This window comes from Amblyraja radiata, chromosome 28, assembly GCF_010909765.2.
Source record: "Amblyraja radiata isolate CabotCenter1 chromosome 28, sAmbRad1.1.pri, whole genome shotgun sequence".
NCBI classification, from domain to species: Eukaryota; Metazoa; Chordata; class Chondrichthyes; order Rajiformes; family Rajidae; genus Amblyraja; species Amblyraja radiata.
In genome coordinates this window covers 14,783,218-14,803,962 of record NC_045983.1, presented here as the reverse complement: position 1 = coordinate 14,803,962, position 20,745 = coordinate 14,783,218, and the positions used below count along the sequence as shown (strand labels likewise).

Genomic DNA, 20,745 nt, shown 5'->3' with positions numbered 1-20,745 from the left:
GGAGAGAGGGAGGTTGAGGGGGAGTGAGAAGGAAGGGTAGGGAGCGATGGAGGGAGGGAGGGTAGCTGAGGCCAGGGTGGGTGATGTGGCCACACTCGCTGCCGTGCGGGTGTTGGGGGCAGTGCCACTGACGCACGTTAGTCCACCCTTACCGCGATTCCCTCCGACTCGTACTCCTCCTGCTCGGATTTCAGCGTCAGCTCGATGAACAGTTGCTGCAGTTTCTCGTTGCAATAATTGATGCAGAACTGCTCGAAGCTGCAGAGGGAAGACAGGTCGCATTAATGACGGGCCATGAACCACCCAGCTGCCAGTCTGCCAGTCACCCGCACTCTGCCCCTCAATGCCCGTCCATGCCCGCCTGCAGTCCAGTGGGCACGGATAACTCATCTCTACCTTTGGTCAAAACCTCTGACCTGTAGCCCCAGACAGGTGTGCCCGCGTGTCGGCAGGTATGCCCGCGTGTCGGCAGGTGTGCCCGCGTATCGGCAGGTATGCCCGCGTGTCGGCAGGTGTGCCCGCGTATCGGCAGGTATGCCCGCGTGTCGGCAGGTATGCCCGCGTGTCGGCAGGTGTGCCCGCGTGTCGGCAGGTGTGCCCGCGAGTCGGCAAACAGGGCCACTGCTCCTACAGTTCATAAGTTGTAGGACCAGAATCAGGGTATTCAGCCCTTCAAGTTGACTCCGCCATTCAATCATGGCTGATCTATCTTTCTCTCTCAACCCCATTCTCCTGTCTTCTCCCCAAAACCCCCGACACCTGGACTAATCTCCAATTTTAAAATATCCATCGACTTGGCTTCCACAGCCGTCTGTGGCAAAGAAACAGCAGGTTGGGCCAAGAGCCTCTGCGAAAGAGTGACCCATTAGCCCCATACTGGCCCACTCCCCTTGCAGCTGCAGAAACTCCCCTTGCAGCTGCAGAAACACCCCCAGTGCAACTGCAGAAACCCCCCTTGCAGCTGCAGAAACCCCCCTTGCAGCTGCAGAAACACCCCCAGTGCAACTGCAGAAACCCCCCCTTGCAGCTGCAACCCCCCCCCCCCCCCGCAGCTGCAGAAACCCCCCTTGCAGCTGCAGAACCCCCCCCCCCCCCTGCAGCGGGCATTTGCCAGGAGGCACTGCTGGAGGCGTGCCCCACTCCGGGGTGACTGCAGGCTGAAGCTGATTTCTCAAGGATGGTTATTTTGAACACACATATACAATTACTGCCAGCACTGAGGGGAGGTGGGTGAGCCGAGAGGTGAGAGAGACGGGAGGTGCCGGCAGATTGGAGGAGGGGTTGGAGCAGTGATGCGGTGTGTTGGGCAGAGCCCGCTGCCTGGCCCACGGCCGGTCCCAGCACCAGCCTACCTGTTGTTCTGGAACACCTCAAACCCGTAAATATCCAGCAGTCCGATGATGTTGGGTCGGTAGTTCTCGGAGTAAGTGGAGTCCTGCAGGGAGACAAGCAGAGGAGCTGGAGAGCAGGATCCTACACTGTGGCACCAGTCCGCACTTCCCCACGTTACCCCGACTCCTGCGTCAGGCCCGTCTACCCCACGTTACCCTGACTCCTGCGTCAGGCCCATCTTCCCCACGTTACCCTGTCCGCCAACTCCCAAGCCCCGGCATTACCGGGCAGTCGACGGCCGCACAGCGCTCGGCTGCCTGCCCCTTTTCCGGGGTTACGTCCGCGCCCGCGTGTCCCTGGAGAGGGAACACACGGTGTCCACGGGGACTCTGGCGGCCTTCCGTGAACGCCGGTCACCGCGAGAGGTCGAATGTATTGTTGATAAAAATGTTAATATTTTAATTTGATAACTTTGTTTGTAAAATGCCAAAATAGGCATTCTCTGATCGTGTTACTACTTTGTATTTCTGAATAAAGGCATTTTGTATGAAAAAAAGCCCCGGCATTCCCGAAGGACGTGACCACCGGATTTAAAAGCAGCTTCTTCCCCAATAACTCTCAAGCTCTTAAATTCAACTGTGACCTTCGACGGACTATCTTTGTTTGCGCAAGGACTTGGCAGTTACGTGTATGATGTTAATGGGCCTGTTAAGCTGCTGCAAGTAAGGATTTAACTGATCCATTGAACAATGGAAACATGTGACAATTAAACACATGGTGACTCTCGATTACACCGCGGGATGGTGGGCATCCTCCCCAACCCACTCCCAGTCATCCGTGTGACTCCAGGCCTCTCACCTCACCACTGCTGCAGTAACCCCCTGCAGGGAAGGGTCAGAAAGCAGGTCTGGAAAGGTAATTGTTTAAGAAGGAACTGCAGATGCTGGAAAATCTAAGGTAGACAAAAATGCTGGAGAAACTCAGCGGGTGAGGCAGCATCTATGGAGCAAAGGAAATAGGCAACGCTTCGGGTCGAGACCCTTCTTCAGACTGATGTGGGGGTGGGGGGGGGGGGGGTCGGGAAGAAGAAAGGAAGAGGCGGAGACAGTGGGCTGAGGGAGAGCTGTCTCCGGGGAGATGAGGAGAAAGCAGGGACTACCTGAAATTGGAGAAGTCAATGTTCATACAGCTGGGGTGTAAAGTACCCAAGCTCTCCCTCAGCCCACTGTCTCCGCCTCTTCCTTTCTTCTTCCCGCTCCCCCCACCCTCACATCAGTCTGAGAAGAAGGGTTTCTCCAGCATTTTTGTCCACCTCTGGAAAGGTAATGCTCTCTTTTATAATCTAGATTAATTCAGTGATACAGCGTGGTAAACAGGCCCTTCGGCCCACTGAGTCCACGGCGACCAGTATACTTACACTATCCTGCACACACTAGGGACAATTTACAATTTTGCCAAAGCCAATTAGCCTGCAAACCTGCACGTCTTAAGAGTGTGGGAGGAAACCGGAGCTCCTGGAGACAACCCATGCAGGTCGCGGGGAGAACGCACGTACACGCAGTCAGGATTGAACCCGGATCTCTGGTGCTGTGAGGCAGCAACTCTACTGCTGCTGCTCCACTGTGCTGCCCATGGTTTACCGAGTGTCCCGGTCACGGTACCTGCGCGAGGTGTGAGCGGACGAGGCTGGGACAGGCGTGCGACGGGCGTGGGTGGAGTGACCCCCCCCCCCCCCAACCCCCCACCTCAGCAGCGAGCCGAGTCTACACCCTGCCCTTACCTTGTGATGAAGCGACTCGTTGATCTTGTTCACCAGCCAGGAGAAGGTGCGCCCGTAGATGGCCTTGGCCAGAGCATCGCGCGCGTACGCTGCCTGCTCAACGTTCAGGGGGCTGATCAGCTGCAGGGGGGGAGAGGCAATGACCAGGAGGGACAGCTCCAGTCCCCCACCCACTCCCCCAACACCAGCCTGCCCTGTGCTGCCCCCTTCAGCCCAACACTAAACCCGTTTACCCTACGTTTGGCCCTTATCCCCCCCCCCCCTAAACCTTGTCTGCCCATGTACCTGTCCAAATGTTTCACAGGTTCTGGACCCCAATGCTGTCAGACTCCGCCCACCTCACTCCTCCCACCCCACCTCTCCTGTCATTCTGGATGCTTCATTTCTCCACCCAGTTGAATCCTTCAACCCCCCATATTAACACTATTTGGAGAGGGGAGAAGGGGGGGGGGGCCTGACCCACCCCCCATTCTTTGGCCCAGGCACGTTTGGTGCCACTCAGTCTGGTGGTGAGGGACAGATGTGACCGCTGGCTCTCCAGGGGGGGGGGGGGGATGTAGGTGCTGACCGGGGTTCCTAACCCCCTCCACACCACCCCGGCACCATCCCACCATGCACGCTCCCGGCCCACTCCTCACCTCCTCTCCCTTCGCGGTGATCTTGCGGTGGATCAGGGCCTCTTTCAGGGTTGGTCCGGGCACCCCCAGCAGCTGCGAGATACAGGGAACATCTCACTCAGCCCACGGCTGGGGCAACCTGGAGCACCTCGCAGGGTGGGGTGGGGTGGGGAGGGGACATCAAGGGGGGGGGGGTGGGGTGCTGGCTCCTCACGGGCCGAGTGGGCACCAGGACATCGGCTCGCGGGGTGGGGGTGACGCAGGGAGGGGTGGCTCTTCACAAGGTCGGGTTGGGGGTACAGGATGGGGGGAGTCTGACAGGTTGGGGGGCATGGGGAGAGGATCTGCTCACGAGTGGGGGGCTTGGCTTTGTAGCTCACACAGTGAGTGAGACACGGGGTAGGGAGGCAAGAGGGGGGGCTGGCACCTTGCAGGGTGGGGATTGGACATGGGGGGGGGGGGCTGCTGGTACCTCAGTCTGGGGGTGAGGGGGACACAGAGAGGGTTGGAGGCAGGGGCACAGGCCAGACACGGGGTTGGACGCAGGCCACAGGCCAGATAGAAGCAGCCATAGCTGGCTGCTTGAGTGGCTGCCTCAGCACCACTGACTCAGGTTCAATCCTGCCCTCGGGTGCTGTCTGTGTGGAGTTTGCATGTTCTCCCTGGGCGAGGATTGGTTCCGCGGGAGATGGGTGGGGGTGAGGAAGGACGCGAGTGGTGGCAGGGGTGGGGACAGGAGCGGCGTGGGGAAGGGATGGAGGGTTTGTGATCAGCGGAAGCTCGGTCACCAAGCCCCCTCCAGTCCCGGGCGCCGGCTACCCACAGCGGGGGTCGTGGCCTGAGGACCCACGTGCTGGGTCCGGTCTCGAGGGGGCAGGGCATCACGATAGGGCACGGGGTCTCTGGGTTTGCCCCGCGGGGTCATGACGTGACCATGAAGGTCCCACACCCCCCCCAGCCCCAGCCCCCAGCCCCACCCCCCCATGCCCCACCCCCACCCCCAGCCCCACACGGCCCCGGCACTGACCCGGGACAACAAGCGGAACTGGTTCTCGCCGTTCACTGTTGCGTTGCCATCTTCGTCTGCCAGGCACTGCAGGTTGCCCAGGTGTAGCACGCTGGCCACCACACTCAGCAACTCCTGCCGCAGGGAGAGAGGGTCAGTGACAGTACAACCCCCCCCCAAACCAGTCACCCCCAGCACCCACACCCCGGCACCCACTCAGCCCCACCCCCACACACACCCCATCACACACTCCTCCTCACCCCCACCCACCCCACGCTGGCCACCGGACAGCAGCACCTGCCGCAGGGAGTGAGGGGTCAGAGACAGCACACACCCCCCAATCCTGTCATCCCCACCATATGTTGCCCCCCCACCCCCCATCCCATGTTCCCCCCTCACCACCCTGTGCCACCCTCCATCTCGCGAGCGGCCAGCACTCGATGTGATTCCCCCACCCATCGAGGGGTCCCTCCCACCACGGGCCCCCACCCTGGCGCACCAGCCCCACCCATCACCAGCCCCCACCCATCACCAGCCCCCACCCATCACCAGCCCCCACCCTGGTGCACCAGCCCCACCCATCACCAGCCCCTACCCAGGCACACCAGCCCCAACCATCGCGGACCCCCACCCATCACCAGCCCCACCCATCACCAGCCCCCACCCTGGCGCACCAGCCCCACCCATCACCAGCCCCCAACCTGGCGCACCAGCCCACCCATCACCAGCCCCCACCCATCACCAGCCCCACCCATCACCAGCCCCCACCCTGGCGCACCAGCCCCACCCATCGCGGACCCCCACCCATCACCAGCCCCACCCATCACCAGCCCCCAACCTGGCGCACCAGCCCACCCATCACCAGCCCCCACCCATCACCAGCCCCACCCATCACCAGCCCCCACCCTGGCGCACCAGCCCCACCCATCGCGGGCCCCCACCCATCACCAGCCCCACCCATCACCAGCCCCCAACCTGGCGCACCAGCCCACCCATCACCAGCCCCCACCCATCACCAGCCCCCACCCATCACCAGCCCCCACCCCGGCACACCTCGATGTCGCTGCTGCTGAAGTCGATGACAGACAGGGCCCGGTGCACGGTCTTCCACTCGTTCTTGTCGTTGATGGAGCTCACTTTCGCACAGTGACCCTGGAACAGAGACGGACGGCATCAGCTCAGCTCCAAGGAATGTCTGGTACCCAGTGTATGTTGAACAGAACAGCACACAAACAGGCCCTTCGGCCCACAGTGTCCTTGCTGAACACAATGCCAGGTTAAACTAATCTCCTCTGCCTGCACGCGATCCACATCCATCGCATGCCTCCCCTCTGTCCCCCTGCAGCTTTGGGCTGTCCATGGAGCTGTTATACTCACAATACCGTTGGACGTTAGCTCCAAATGTTCACACGTTGTCAGGAGCAGTTTGGAAAAGTCCCTCAGAAATGACATTCCATCAACAACACTCCCTCGAAGATGGAAATATGGAGGGTATAAAGTTGGATTAGATTAATGTACGATTTGTGTAAATGGGCCGCTGGTGGTCAGTGTGAACTTGGTGGGCGGAAGACCTCATTTCCGTGTTGTCTTTCTCTCTTCTCTCCTACAGCACAGGAGGGAGCTGCACTCAGCTGATCTACCTTCTCCCACCCCGTATCCAACGTGATGAGGTACAGGTAGCCCCCCCCCCCCCCCCCGCCATACCCACCTTGACAAGATACTGGTAGCTCTGTGCGTTACGCTCCAAGCCCAGCCTCTGCAGCAGCTCGTTGTCACCTCCCTCCAGCACCTGGTAGAAGATGTGGAAGTTCCTCTCGCCGTGGTTCTGGTGAACAACCCGAGACTTCTCCAGCAGGTAGTTCAGGATGTGACCCCCTACCGGAGCTCCCTGCAACACAACACCGTGTCTGAGCAACAGGCCAACACAACACTGCCCTGAGCAACACCCCTCCCTCGACATCGGGGACCTGGGGTGGAGAGTACTTCACCGAGGAGTCCCTTGTAAACTGTTTCTCCTGCGGTTCACAGACCCGGCTGCTACTTTTGCGGGACTGGAAGCGTCTGTGTTCCACGTGTACATGGAGTGTGTGAGGTTGCAGCCCCTGTACCATTATCTAAAGGGGCTGCTCCTTGCCTTCTGGCTGCACGTCACACCCACCATCCTCATCTTTAGACACCCTGTGCGTAGGGGAGAGGGTAGAAGGGCCGAAGATGTCCTGGTTGGGTTGCTCCTGGGCCTGGCCAAGCTGGCCATCCGCGAGTCACAGCACCAGGCGGAGGAGGGCTCTGCTCAAACAGGCTGCCTGCCCCTTTTCTGGGCCCGGGTGGTACTAGAAAGGGTTTGCACGCTGTATACGGGCACCCAGGGGAATCTCCGGGCACCGCGGGGGGTGGAATGCATCCTCAATAAGGATGGTGATAGAGTTGTATATTTGTTTGACTTGTATAATGGTGGTGGGTTTTGTTTTGATTTATTTCGTATTTCTCATATTCGTGTAAATAATGATTAAATTATTTTTGGTTAAAAAAAAAACAGACCGACACAAGACCGCACTGAGCAACAGGCAAACGCAACGTCCCAGCATCATACAGCCCAGCCCAGAAACAAGCGACACCAGCTCAAACATCACAACCACACTGTCCATTAAAGATGTACTCCTGCACACCACAGTTACTCGCCCCTCTACACACACACACACACACTGCCCACCGCCAGTACAACTGCCCCATTACCAGGAACACTGCAGAGAGCAGCACATACCCAACCCCAGCCACCCCAGGTCCACAGGCCGGACCGAGCCACTCTCCACGGTTCATGGTCCAGTGTTGGTGCGAGTGTGAGAATAAAGCATCTTCACGCTCGAGACCTCCACCAGGAGCAGTGAGTGCGCAGGTCCACGTCAGCATAAACCATAAAACAGGTGTAAACACCACCCCAGGCCTCGTCCCAAGCTGTCCCCACCCCAGGATCCACACCCTCCCCTTCCCTCTGACTTACCCTGAAGTCAAACTGGACGTCCATGTACTTGCCGAACCGGCTGGAGTTGTCGTTACGGAGAGTTTTCGCGTTTCCGAAAGCCTGGAACACACAGAGCGCGGAAGTGGAGTGGAGTGGAGGAGGAGAGAGGGGCCGGAGAGGCAGCTGTGGGGGTGGGAGGGGCCGTGGGGGAGAGAGGGGCCGGGGGGGAGAGAGGGGCCGGGCGAGAGAGGAGATACAGCCACACCGACAGTGCCACACACCCCATTGACCACTGCACTGCCTGTTAGGATTCGGGGCCCCCCCTCTCCAACTGCACAGGAAGAGCCCCTTCCCAACCCTCTACTTGCCCCAGGCCCAAACAACCTGGAAAATTAATTTAAATCAAATCACGCTGCCCTCTGTGAGAGGAGGGGAAGGGGGGGGGGGGGGAGATGGAGGGGAGGAAAATGGCAGGAAAGTGAGGGCCCTTGACCCCAGCCCCACCATACCCGCCCCCCACCCTCCTCACCTCGAGCACGGGGTTGGACTGGAGCAGCCGGTCACGCACGGACTCCACCCGGGTGCTGCTGGGACAGGTGACTGCGTAGTACTGCAGGATCTTCTTGGAGGCTTCTGTTTTCCCAGCTCCGCTCTCCCCGGAGATCAGGATGCACTGGTCCTTGCCCTCCGAGCGCATCGAACGGTACGAGTTATCAGAGATGGCGTAGCTGGGAATCAGAGGGGCCGGTGAGAACAGGGACTGGGTCCGCTGGCACACAACGCCCCTCCTCAAGACAGGGTCGCCCACTGAACCCTGACCTGCACCGGCCCCTCACCCCGACCCGCCCCCCCACTGGCCCCTCGCCCGCTGAACCCACACCTTTACCGGCCCCACACCTAGTGACCCCTCCCTGACCCCACCTCCCCCCCTCTCACACTGACCCCCCCCCCCCACAGGTCCCTCTCGCAATGACCATCCACCTCCCCCAAAAGCCCCTCACCTACTCAAACCCTTTATCCACTGCCCCCCCCCCCCACTGGCCCCTCCCTCGCTGACCCCCCCCACCACCACCAGCCCCTCCCCCCCACTTGCCCCTCCCTCGCTGACCCCCCCCCCCCCCACCACCGGCCCCTCCCTCAGTAACCGGCGCCCGTCACCAGCGGACCCGTCACTCACATGTGAGGAGACACCTCGTAGAAGTTGATGCCTCGGTAGCGTTCCATGTGCTGCCGGCTGTAAATCTCCAGATCCCGGTACGGGTTCACCGACACCAGCACCGAGCCGATGTAAGTCTGGAGGAGGAGAGGTCAGCGGTGAGATCCCAGGGGTGGGGGTAACTGTTGGGAGGAGGGGGGGGGATGGGCAGTGGACAGACGGGGGAGGATGGGGATGGGGACGGGGATAGGAGTTGGGAGACGCAGGAGTCCAGTGGCCCGGTGAGTGGGTGAGGGTGCGGAGAGTAGTGAGGTGGAGGGGGGGGGGGGGGGGGTGGGGGGAAGAGAGCAGGGGTGTGGGTGGGGAGGGGTGGGCGTTAATGAGGGCGGGGATGGGTGGGTGGGGGGGGGAGTAGTGGCGAGGGTGGGAAGGGGAGGGGGTGAGAGTGGCGTAGGGGCGGTCCTCCTGTGTTGATGGGATGGGGCAGGGATGGGACTTGGACGGGGCGGGGATCGGGCGGGGATCGGGCGGGGATCGGGCGGGGATCGGGCGGGGATCGGGCGGGGATCGGGCGGGGATCGGGCGGGGATGGGGACGGGGATGGGGACGGGGCATGTTTGGACGGGGCGGGGTTAAGGAGGAGGACAGGGTCGGGACGGTTCAGCGTGTAGCCTCACATAGATTAGGCTCTCCCTGAAGCGTTTGCGCAGGTTCTCGATGAAGGACGCCTCACTGGTGAAGCTCTCCAACAGCACAAAGTCCTGCACTCCCACGCGGTCCCGTGCTGTTAGCGCCCCCTCCATGGCCAGCCGCGCTCTCTCACCTCCTTGGGCCTGCGGAGAAAACAACATCACGGGGTCAGAGAGAGATACATGCCCTTCGGCCCACCCTGGCTGCGATGACCCTTACCCACCCACTTACAATGACCCTCCATGAATTCCATTCTTCCTACATTCCCATCAACTCCCCACAGATTCAATCCCTCACCCATACACTGGGGGCAAATTCCCGAGGCTAATGAACTCACCAACCTACACACCTTTGGGATATGTAAGGAAACCGGAATACCCGGTGGAAAACCACAAAGTCGCAGGACGGCACAGTTGCAGAGTTGCTGCCTTACAGTCCCAGAGACCCAGGTTGGATCTTGACTCAGGGTGTTGCCTGTACATTCTCCCTGTGACTGCGTGGGTTTTCTCCGGGTGCTCCGGTTTAGAAACATAGAAATTCTGTCAAATTGTCCCTAGTGTGTCAGATAGAACCAGAGTACGGGGACATCCACGCTGTTATCTCTAAAGTCCAAAGTCACAAGGGGAACGTGCAAACTCCACATAGGCAGCGCCCAAGGGCAGAAGCGAACCTGGGTCCCTGGAGATGTGAGGCAGCGGCTCTACCCACTGCACCACTGGGCTGCCCAGTGGATTCTGAAGCCCTGCCCAGAGCAGTGACCACTGTCACCCACCCTGCCCTGTCCCCTACATCCCTCCCCTGGGTGGGGAGATGGAAATCCTCTCGACCCCTGGGGGGGCAGCCACACTCTGTGCCCCGCACACACCAGCTGGTTTACCCCAGGATCCCCACCGCTGCGACCATGGAGAGACATCCCCAGCTGGGATACTCATAGCCAGTCAGCATCGATGGTGCTGAAGTGGAGATGGTCGTGACCATCAGGTCCCTGGGCTTACAAACCTTGTGCACATCTACCCATCTCTCCTACATTATCCAGTTGCATTATGATCACCGGCAATTTGTCCTGGACCAACCACAGGAATGATATGGCCAAAAAAACACACAAATGCCTCTGTACTGTAGAAAACATCCTCTTCTCCCTCCCTCCCATTGGGCAGAAGATACAAAATGTTGAAGTACGTACTGCGAGATCCAGGACTAGCTTGATCCTCACGGCTATCGGGACCACTGAATGATCCTTCCATTAGCCATCTACATTCCACCGCAGGCGGCACCGACATGGCACTATCGGCCCTACACGATGTGCTATGTCGACATCAAAACAAGTACCCGGATGCGGCTATGGTGGTGGCTGGAGATTTTAATAAATCAAATCTCAAGAAGGTCATGCCGAACTTCTACCAACACATCACGTGTGCCACCAGGGGGGAGAGAACTTTGGACCACTGCTACACACTGTTCAGGAAAGGCTACAAGGCCGTTTCACTCCCTCCCCTAGGAAAATCTGACCATGCTGTCATTTTACTGTTGCCGGAGTATAAACAGAGGATAGTTCGAGGGACGTGGTAGAGGGAAGCGGTAGAGACGAGGGACGTAAAGTGGTGGTCCGACCAGTCAGAGGCCATGCTGCAAGATGCACTGAGTGATGTCGACTGGAATATGTTCAAAGCAAGTTCCAGTGACGTCAGTGAGTTCGCGGAAGCAGTCACGGACTTCATCGCAACAGTAACCGACAACATCGTCCCACATGGTAAGGGTAAGCACCTTTCCGAACCAAAAACCCTGGGTAGACAGGTCTGTTCGTGTGGCCCTGAATGCTCGCACCGCTGCCTACAACTCGGGCCTGGCATCAGGAAACATGGACGTCTACAAGGCAGAGTCCTACCGACTGCGAAGGGCGGTGAAGGACGCAAAGAGAAGGTACAGAGACAAGATGGAGTTACAGATGGAGCAGCAGGACACCAGAAGCCTGTGGCAGGGGCTATGGATTGTAACCAACTACCGGAGCACCCCTCCCTCATCCGCAAGTGCCGGCACCTCCCTAGCTGATGACCTGAACTCCTTTTACGCTCGTTTCGAGAGAGGCAACACCACTCCAGGTCTGCCGACTATCGACAATACCGCCAGCGGGCTGGCTACCGAAGCTGAAGGGAGGAATGTGCACACATTCTCGCTGTCCGAGCACGACGTGAGGAGGGCTCTGACACGGGTGAACACGAGAAAAGCTGCAGGCCCCGATGGCATCTCGGGGCGAGTACTCAAGTCCTGTGCTACGCAGCTAGCTCCAGTGCTCACTACATTATTCAACCTCTCACTGGACAAGTCCGTGGTCCCTGCCTGCTTCAAAAAATCCATCATTGTACCGGTACCAAAAAATGCCTCCCCAGCCTGTCTGAATGACTACCGTCCGGTGGCCCTTACCTCGGTAGTCATGAAATGCTTTGAGAGGCTGGTGAAGAAACACATCTGCGCCTTCCTCCCTCGCAACATGCACCCGTTGCAGTTCGCATACCGTCCGAACAGATCCACGGACGATGCGGTCTCCCAGGTCTTGCACATCGCTCTCTCCCATCTGGACAGCCAGAACGGGGGCTACGTGAGGATGCTGTTCATAGACTACAGTTCAGCCTTCAACACGATAGTACCCACCAGACTGGCCGGGATGCTAATGGAATTGGGGCTCAACACCTCCCTGTGTGCCTGGGTCCTGGACTTTCTCACCGCCAGGCCCCAGGTAGTCAAGATGGGAGGGAATACATCGAAGTCCCTCACCCTGAGCACAGGATCGCCCCAGGGTTGCGTCCTCAGCCCCCTATTGTACTCCCTGTACACACATGACTGTGTGGCTAGGTTCAGCTCCAACTCATTAATTAAGTTTGCTGATGACACTGTGGTGGTGGGCCTGATCTCAGACAACGACGAGAAGGCCTACCGGGAGGAGGTGGCTGGTCTAGCACTCTGGTGCCAGGATAACAGCCTCCTCTTGAACATCAAAAAAACGAAGGATCATGGACTTTAGGAGGGCACATCATCCGAGGACGTACACTCCATTGAGGATAAATGGGGATCCTGTGGATAGGGTGAACTGTTTTAAATATCTGGGAGTCCACATCTCCGAGGATATGACATGGGCATCACACGCCTGAGCACTCGTGAGTAAGGCAAGGCAGCGCCTTTACCACCTCAGGCAATTGAGGAAATTCAGAGTGTCTCCGAGGATCCTCCAGTGCTTCTACGCAGCGGCGGTGGAAAGCATCTTGTCCGGGAACATTACCATCTGGTTTGGGAATTGCTCTGCCAAGGACAAGAAGGCTCTGCAGAGAGTAGTGCGTTCGGCTGAACGCACTATGGGAACTTCACTTGCCCCCCTCCAGGAACTATACATCAGGAGGTGCAACTCCAGAGCCAACAATATCATGAGAGACCCCTTCCACCCCTGCAACGGACTGTTCCAGCTGCTACGGTCAGGCAAACGCCTCCGTTGCCATGCGGTGAGAACGGAGAGGTTAAGAAGGAGTTTCTTCCCAGAGGCCATTCGGACTGTAAACGCCTATCTCACCAGGGACTATCTCTACTGAACGTTTTTCCTTCCATTATTTATTATGTAAAAGAATATGTGTGTTATGATTGTGTTTATAGTTTGTTTGGTTGTTTGGTTGTTTGTCTTTTTGCACAAAAGTCTGCGAGCATTGCCACTTTCATTTCACTGCACATCTAGATCTGATCTCCCAACCCACCCCACTGCAGACACGGCACTTTTTTTTTACCCGCACTTTCTCTGTAACTGTAATGGTGTAGCACCTTACGCTGCTTTACACTACCTCTTGTACTTGATTAATGAATACACTGAATGCAGACAAAGTGTTTCACTGTAGCTACATCAATAAGCCAAGACCAATTCAAACGCCCAGGAACAAAGGAGGCTGCAGAAAGTGGTGGACACTGCCCAGTCGATCGTGGGTACTGACCTCCCCACCATCAACAGGATCTATAGCAGATACTATCATCAAAGGCCCACACCACCCTGGCCATGCTCTCATCTCGCTGCTCCCATTGGAAAGAAGGTACAGGAGCCCCAGTATCATGAAATTCAGGTTCAAAAACAGCTTCTTCCCGGCAACCAGCTGGACACTAGCCTCAACACTACATCAGCACCACACTGCTGCAGACTTTGTATAAGACTGCACTATGTACTTTGGCTTGCACCATTATGTCTGGTTTGCTGAGAAAAGCTGATAATTGATTGTGTATTTGTGAGTTGTGTTGTTCCATGAAACTGCCTGTAAAGTTGCAGCATGTGAGAATTTCAATGTTCCAGTCCTGGCAAATAAACACTCTGGGCTCCAAAGATCGGGGTTTCCCCCTTTCCCTCTCCCACCTTAGTCTCTTTCCCACCCAAACCTGCACAAGGTGGAAAAGAGAGGGAGGAGGAGACGTTGAAGGCAGAGGTGGCGGAATGTGGAAGAGGCAAGCTAAATAATGGTGATTGATTAGGCAGAGTGGGTGAGGGGCAAGCAACCAGAGAGGTTGGGGGTTGCAGCGGGAGGGCATGACCATGGGGGAAAGGAGTTATAGGGGGTGGTGATGAGTACCTTTGGCGGGTGGGGGAGGGGGGGCTGGGGGAATGTTAGAGGCGAGTGGGTAAGATTCCATGTAAAGTTTCCAAACTGAAGCAAAGAGTAGACAAGGCAGGAGCAGAGGAGGGTCTGAGGGGAAAGGGCAGGGCAGGATGGAGATAGGGCATGGGTGCTGAGTGGTGGGACGAGTCTGTGTGGGGCTGGCAAGGATGGGAGAGGGCAGGGAGCTGGGCAGTGGTGGGGACATGGGCCAGGGCTGAGTACCATGTACCCACACCGACGGGACATCCCTGGAGCAACAGCAACAACAGAAGTTCATAAGAATGAGGAAATTTGGCCCATCAAGTCTACTCCACCATTCAATCATGGCTGATCTCTGCCTTAAAAATATCCATTGACTTGGCCACCTCAGCCGCCTGTGACAATGAATTCCACCCTGAAGCCATTCCTCCTCATCTGCTTTGTGAAGGAACGTACTTTAATTCTGAAGCTATGACCTCAGGTCCCAGACTCTCCCACTAGTGGAAACTTCCTCTCCACATACACTCGTCCCAGGCCTTTCACTACTCGGTAAGTTGCGATTGGGACCATCACTAGCTAGACCCCCCGCCCGAAGCAGCGATTAGTGAGCCAAATAACCCGGGGCTACAAGAGTTTAATATGACAGGAACAATCGGTCAGTAAATCTGCACCCTATCAGTGTCACAATCAGTAAATACCACAGATGTAACTCAAGGGAGAATGAGAAAATAAACAACAAGAACACTTCGCAAATGACTTCATGGGCCGCTGCCCTGCGGAATATCCCAGGGGTGTGAAAAGAACAACAAACAGAACTAGGTAATTTAGTCATTGGGCTCCCTTTGAATCATTGAAAGATACAGCATCAAAATAGGCCCTTCGGCCCATCAAGTCACCAGTTCTGTTATCCCAAACTTAACAAAGTTTCTTATCCACTTTGTCTGAGGATGGTTCTTGACCTGAAACATCACCTATTCCTTTTCCCCAGAGATGCTGCCTGATCTGCTGAGTTACTCCAGCTTTTCGTGTCTATCCGACACAACAGGAGAATTTACAGATGGCAATTAACCTACCGATGTACATGTCTTTAGGAAGTGGGAGGAAACCAGAGGCCAGGGACACAGGGAGAACATGCAAACTCCACCTAGACAACATCCGAGGTCAGGGTGGATCCTACCATCAGCAGCTCTACCATCTGCACAATATGAGAAACAGGGCAAGGATGGGCTTAAAGAGTCAGGGACAAAAGGTCACGATTCTGATAGAATCAGAGGTCTCTCCATGGACACGGAGAGGAAATGGGGGAGAGAGGAGAGAACCACCCCCACCTCACATGGTGAGGAGCTGCGCCTGGGCCTGATGCCCCCCAGATGGGTGGACAGAGACCTTGTAGTCAGTCAAGGAGGGAGAGTTGGCACCAATACCTCAGGAGGCGGTGGTCACTGCTCCTGAGCTGCAGGGCATCAACTCTCCAGTCCTCCCCCCGCCCCCCCACCCACCCAGGGCCACACGTCACACGAGTCGCTCCCCTGGATATCCGAGGAATTCCTGAGTGTCTCCTCCTGTCCAGCCCTGGGGGCTTGGCATGGGAGGTGAATGGAGGGGGAGGGGAAAGGGGTTGGAGGGCAAGGAAAAGATGGAGGGGAGATGATGGCGAGGGAAGGCAGGATGGAGAGGGGGAAATGCAGGGAGAGGGAGAGATTTGAGGTAAAGAATGGATGGAAGGAGAAGCAAAAGGGGGAGTAGGGATGTGGGAGGGGGGGAGTGTGTGGGAGGGGGGGAGTGTGTGGGAGGGGGGGAGTGTGGGGAGGGGGGGAGTGTGTGGGGGGGGTGGGAGTGTGTGGGAGGGGGAGTGTGTGGGAGGGGGAGTGTGTGGGGGGGGGGGGAGTGTGTGGGAGGGGGAGAGTGTGTGGGAGGGGGAGAGTGTGTGGGAGGGGGAGAGTGTGTGGGAGGGGGAGTGTGTGGGAGGGGGAGTGTGTGGGAGGGGGGGGAGTGTGTGGGAGGGGGGGAGTGTGTGGGAGGGGGGGAGTTACTCGTAGGTTTAGTCGTAGTAGGTCAGCATGTTAGTCGTAGGTAATCGAGGGTAGTCAAAGGTAGTCGTAGATAGTCTTCATCATAGTCGAAGGGAGGTCGAAGGAGGTCGTCTTCACTCTCCTCTATTCGGTGTCCAGTTTTTCCCGAAGTTAGTCGTAGCTAGTCGAAGCTGGTCTTCAACATAGTCGAAGGAGGTCTTCAACGTGTCATTTTTTTCAAACTCTTTCTAAACTCGCCAGTTAGGGCGCCCACGTGGGACAGCCCCTTAAGGAGTGGAGCCCCGTCACAGGGTGCCCGCATGTTACACAGCAATATCCCACTGGCCCTGCAGGAATCTGCACGTAGAGGGAGCTACACAAGTCAGCACAGGTTCAGTCAGAACGTTATCGCATGGACTTACAACCCAAGTGCACTGAACCCGAAACTTGATCTGTGTTCCTGATAAAGGGATTTTAAACAGAAGTGTTGACTGATCTCAAGCCAGTGCAGGCGGAGGTTGGATGCAGGCTGCAAACAGGCAACACTGCTGAAACTGTACAATATGGGCCAACTGCAGGGATAAACATATCCTTAACCTTGTTGCACACCACCTAGTCCCCTCAGGAAAGCAGTCAACATAATCACCCCGGTCATACCCTCTTCTTCCCCCCCTCCCATCAGGCAGTAGGTACGTGAGCTTAAAAGCACCCACCATCACATTCAGGAACAGTTTCTTCCCCTCAGCCAGGCACCCTTTAGAAACATCTAGATGGGTGCATGGCTCGGACAGGCTGAGAGGGATGTGGGCCAAACACAGGCAGGTGGGACTAATGTAGATGGGACATGTTGGTCGCTGTGGGCAAGTTGGGCCGAGGGGCCTGTTTCCGGCTGCATGACTCCAGAATGGTCGTCCCATAAGTTAAGGGTGTAACCTTGCATTCCCCCTCTCTCTCGGTCCTTCCCCCACTCTAATCCTCTTGCTAATTTCACCGTTTGTATCCCTTCATTATCATCCCATCTCCAGCCAACAATGGACCATTGTGGGCTCCACCTTTCCTGAGTCATCGATGCAGGCTCTGCTTTGTTCTGTGCCTCTCCATACCTCCAATGTCCCCCTATCTGAGCTGATGAAAGGTCTCAAGCACGAAACGTCACCTATTGCTGCCTGACCCGTGGTCACTCCACCATTTTGTGAACTTCCAGTCTATCTCATTCCAGACCTTGCACTTTAAAAAAAAAAATTCATCGCGTTCTCTGTAACTGTAACATTATGTTCTAACTCTGGTTGTTTTCACTTTTGCTCTTCCTGCCGCACATTCATGGATGGTACGATCTGCATGGGTGGCACGCAAAACAATATATTTTTCAATGCTCCATCGGTACACGTGACAATAATGTCCAGCTGCCCACAGAGACCCAGATGTCTCAGGACAGTTTTTGTGCCGTACTGTTCCATGTTCTATGTCCAGTGAGGAAACGCCACACGAGGCATCCCCATCCTGACTCAACAGAGGTTTCCGAGTGAGGTGATGGGCAGAATGGGTTTCACAACTGACTTTAACAATGAACGGTTTTACAAAACAGTTCAGGTCATCAACTCGGTGAAAGACGCTTTTTGGTCTGCCTGACCGTTGTTGACCACCCAGCAGAGCGAGATGTCCGTCAGGGAATGTTGCCGACTGGCCCACTGCAGGCTGCAGGAGTACGCGCTGAGGGACGCACAGAAGCTCGGTGCAGCCAACGCCAAGGCTCGGTGGGGGAGGACCACAGTCTAGGTTCCTTCCGCTGCTGGACATGGGGGCCAGGGTGTGGTGGAGACGCCCCTCAAAATAAGGGAAGGGATTCCACGCCAGTGGGCCACATGAGTGGCAAGGGTGTGGGGTAAAATTGTGATTTGGGGAAACTGTATTGTATGTATGTATAGCCTCCGTGAATGTCGGATGGAGTTTTGCATGGATCATGTATTGTAAATATCTATTTCTTGAATAAAGTTTATTTTGAAATTTAAAAAAAAGTTCACCTCAAAGTCTACATTTTCAATCATATCTATAGTTTAAGAAGGAACTGCAGATGCAGGTTTACACTGAAGATAGACACAAAATGCTGGAGTACATCAACGGGACAGGCAGCATCTCCGGAGAGAGGGAATGGATGATGTTTCAGGTCAAGACTCTTTAAGCAGTCTGAAGTAGGCATGCGACCCAAAACATCGCCCACTCCTACCCTGCAGAGATGCTGTCTGTCCTGCTGAGTTATTCCAGCATTTTGTGTCTGTCTATAGTTTCATGTGGCCCTTTTTTTCCCCCCCCCCACTGTGATTCCTAATGATTTCAAATTCTTACAAATACTACACAGTGTGAACGGAACATTGTCTCCGACACGTCCCTGAAACATGCCCAGGCTTCTTGCAAGAATTGCAGACACATTCTACCGGGAATTAGCAATAAAGGCTCCAGGGAAGTTGGAGACTGTTTGCTCTCCAACGCTGGAGGCTGGGGGAGACCTGACAGAAGTATATGGAATTATGAGAGGCATAGATAGGGTAGACAGTCAGAACCTTTCCCCCCCCAGGGTAGAAATAGCAAAGACCAGAGAGTTTAGTTTTGTTTAGAGATACAGTGCGGAAACAGGCCCTTCGGCCCACCGAGTCCGCACCGACCAGCGATCCCCGCACATTAACACTAACCTGCACACAATTTACACTTATACCAAGCCAATTCACCTGAGCGTCTTTGGATTGTGGGAGGAAACTGAAGATCTCGGAGAAAACCCACGCAGTCACGGGGAGAACGTACAAACTTTGTCCTGGCAGCACCCATAATCGGGATGTAACCAGGGTCTCTAGCGCTGCATGCGCTGTAAGGCAGCAACTCTACCGCTATGCCACCGTGCCGTACATAACTTTAGCGTTAAGGAGAGTATAGCTTTAAGGAGAGAGGGGCAAGTTTAAAGAAGATTTGCAGGGCACGTTTTTATACAGAGACATGTGAGTGGCAGGGATGGTGGTGGAAGCAGATAGTGATGTTTACGAGTTTCCATGTGGGATGATAGAATATCCACTCTAAATCCCTCAACTACCATGGGACTAACGGCAAGTGAGCAACTCCCACCTGGTGCAGACGCAGGTTGGGCCAGACGGAAATGCCTCAATCAATTGAGAACTGGTGTTGGCAGAGCCAAGGTGTCTCTAGACAAGTGGGGTTATAACTCCAACCATGTCACCTGCCAATGTGGTATCGAACCACAAACGATGGAACACCTGCTGAAACCAATGCACAGCCGCCGATCTCGCTGCCTACGATGAAGATGCTGAGAAGTGTGTTCAGCTCTGGCTCAACAATATCCAATCTTGTGATGTGGACTCGATAATAATGAGTCTCCTGGATGTGCAGGGAATGGAAGGATATGGATCACTTGAAGCCAAGTTTATCTTTGCATTCAGCACAGACATTGTGGGCCGAAGGGCCTGTTCCTGCATTGTATTCCTGTTCATAGGAGCGGAATTAGGCCATTCTGCCCTACAAGTCTACTCTGCCAGTGAATCATGGCTGATCTATTTTTCCCTCTCAGCACCATTCTCTTGCCTTCTCTCCATAACCCCTGACACATGGACTAATCAAGAACTGTTGTGTGACTAATCTTCATCACCTGAGGGCGGACACTCACCTCCGGGGATGGGCTGCAGTGAGATCATTCCCTCACCTCCTGCTGCCACCTCCAGTAGCCGGGCAGGGGGGGGGGGGGGGGGGGGGGGGGGAGCTCGGAGAATCTGCAAGGGGGCATGCAGCGCGTATAAACACAACTTCATTTGAGATAATTTCCCAGCAAAATACTCTGGCTTTAATCACACAATCCTGCATCGGCTTCTCTGCATTCTCACACCACATTGTGTTTGCTGCCACAAGGTCTGTGGGCGCTGAGCTTTATCTAGGCTGACATCGGTCCACTGGTGGATACAAGGGTCAGGCTGGGAAAGTGGATGAGGATCAGCCACAATCTCATTGAAGTCTGTACTCAAACACACACTCAGCACATCACTGAATACTATAACAAATCTCTACAGAAGCAATGCCAACCATCATGGCTGGGTAGGGCAATTCCACACACATAGGAACACAGGAGGCTGTGCAGCTGTGGATTCAGCCCGGTCCATCCCACCATCAAAAGCATCTACACGAGATGTTTCCTCAAAAAGGATCCCCATCACCCAGGCCGCGCCCTCTTCTCACTGCTACCATCAGGCAGGAGTCATGGAAACTCAAAGCCCCACACCACCAGGTTCAGGAGCAGCTACTTTCTGAAACTATCAGCTTCTCGAACCAACTCTTAGTTTAGTTTATGGTTGCAATGTTTATAATTTACCCTAACAACCTTAATCATAACACGGCAACACAGACTACAGGCCACACCTTCACTACCAAGAATGTGTTCTTTCTCAAATCATGTTACACAGACTTAGCTTTTTCAGCCTATTTTTCTTTTTTACTGCTTTACAGAATATACATGTAATTTATATTTTGGTGTGTTATCTGACTATGTGTCTGCGATATTGCTTCAAGCAAGATTTTCTTTGTACGGCATTGGGTGGTTAGGT

The 20,745-nt window shown here is 55.7% G+C and overlaps 1 protein-coding gene across 3 annotated transcripts in view; it reads right to left on the bottom strand.

The window, feature by feature from the left end:
* Positions 1-114: 114 nt before the first annotated feature.
* LOC116988883 (unconventional myosin-Ic-like) overlaps positions 115-20,745 on the bottom strand; it is a 55,845-nt gene continuing 35,214 nt past the window's right edge. For 2 of the 3 annotated variants that reach the window (XM_033045886.1, XM_033045885.1), the window contains exons 2-12: positions 9,528-9,683; positions 8,872-8,987; positions 8,224-8,422; positions 7,734-7,814; positions 6,444-6,623; positions 5,789-5,887; positions 4,757-4,870; positions 3,751-3,822; positions 3,113-3,232; positions 1,353-1,435; positions 115-258 (exon numbers count right to left, since the gene is read on the bottom strand). In XM_033045886.1, the coding sequence (XP_032901777.1) occupies positions 138-258; positions 1,353-1,435; positions 3,113-3,232; positions 3,751-3,822; positions 4,757-4,870; positions 5,789-5,887; positions 6,444-6,623; positions 7,734-7,814; positions 8,224-8,422; positions 8,872-8,987; positions 9,528-9,683 (1,341 nt within the window). In that variant the 3' untranslated portion in view covers positions 115-137. The remainder of the gene's footprint in view (positions 259-1,352; positions 1,436-3,112; positions 3,233-3,750; positions 3,823-4,756; positions 4,871-5,788; positions 5,888-6,443; positions 6,624-7,733; positions 7,815-8,223; positions 8,423-8,871; positions 8,988-9,527; positions 9,684-20,745) is intronic. The other variant, XM_033045887.1, reaches the window with a different exon arrangement.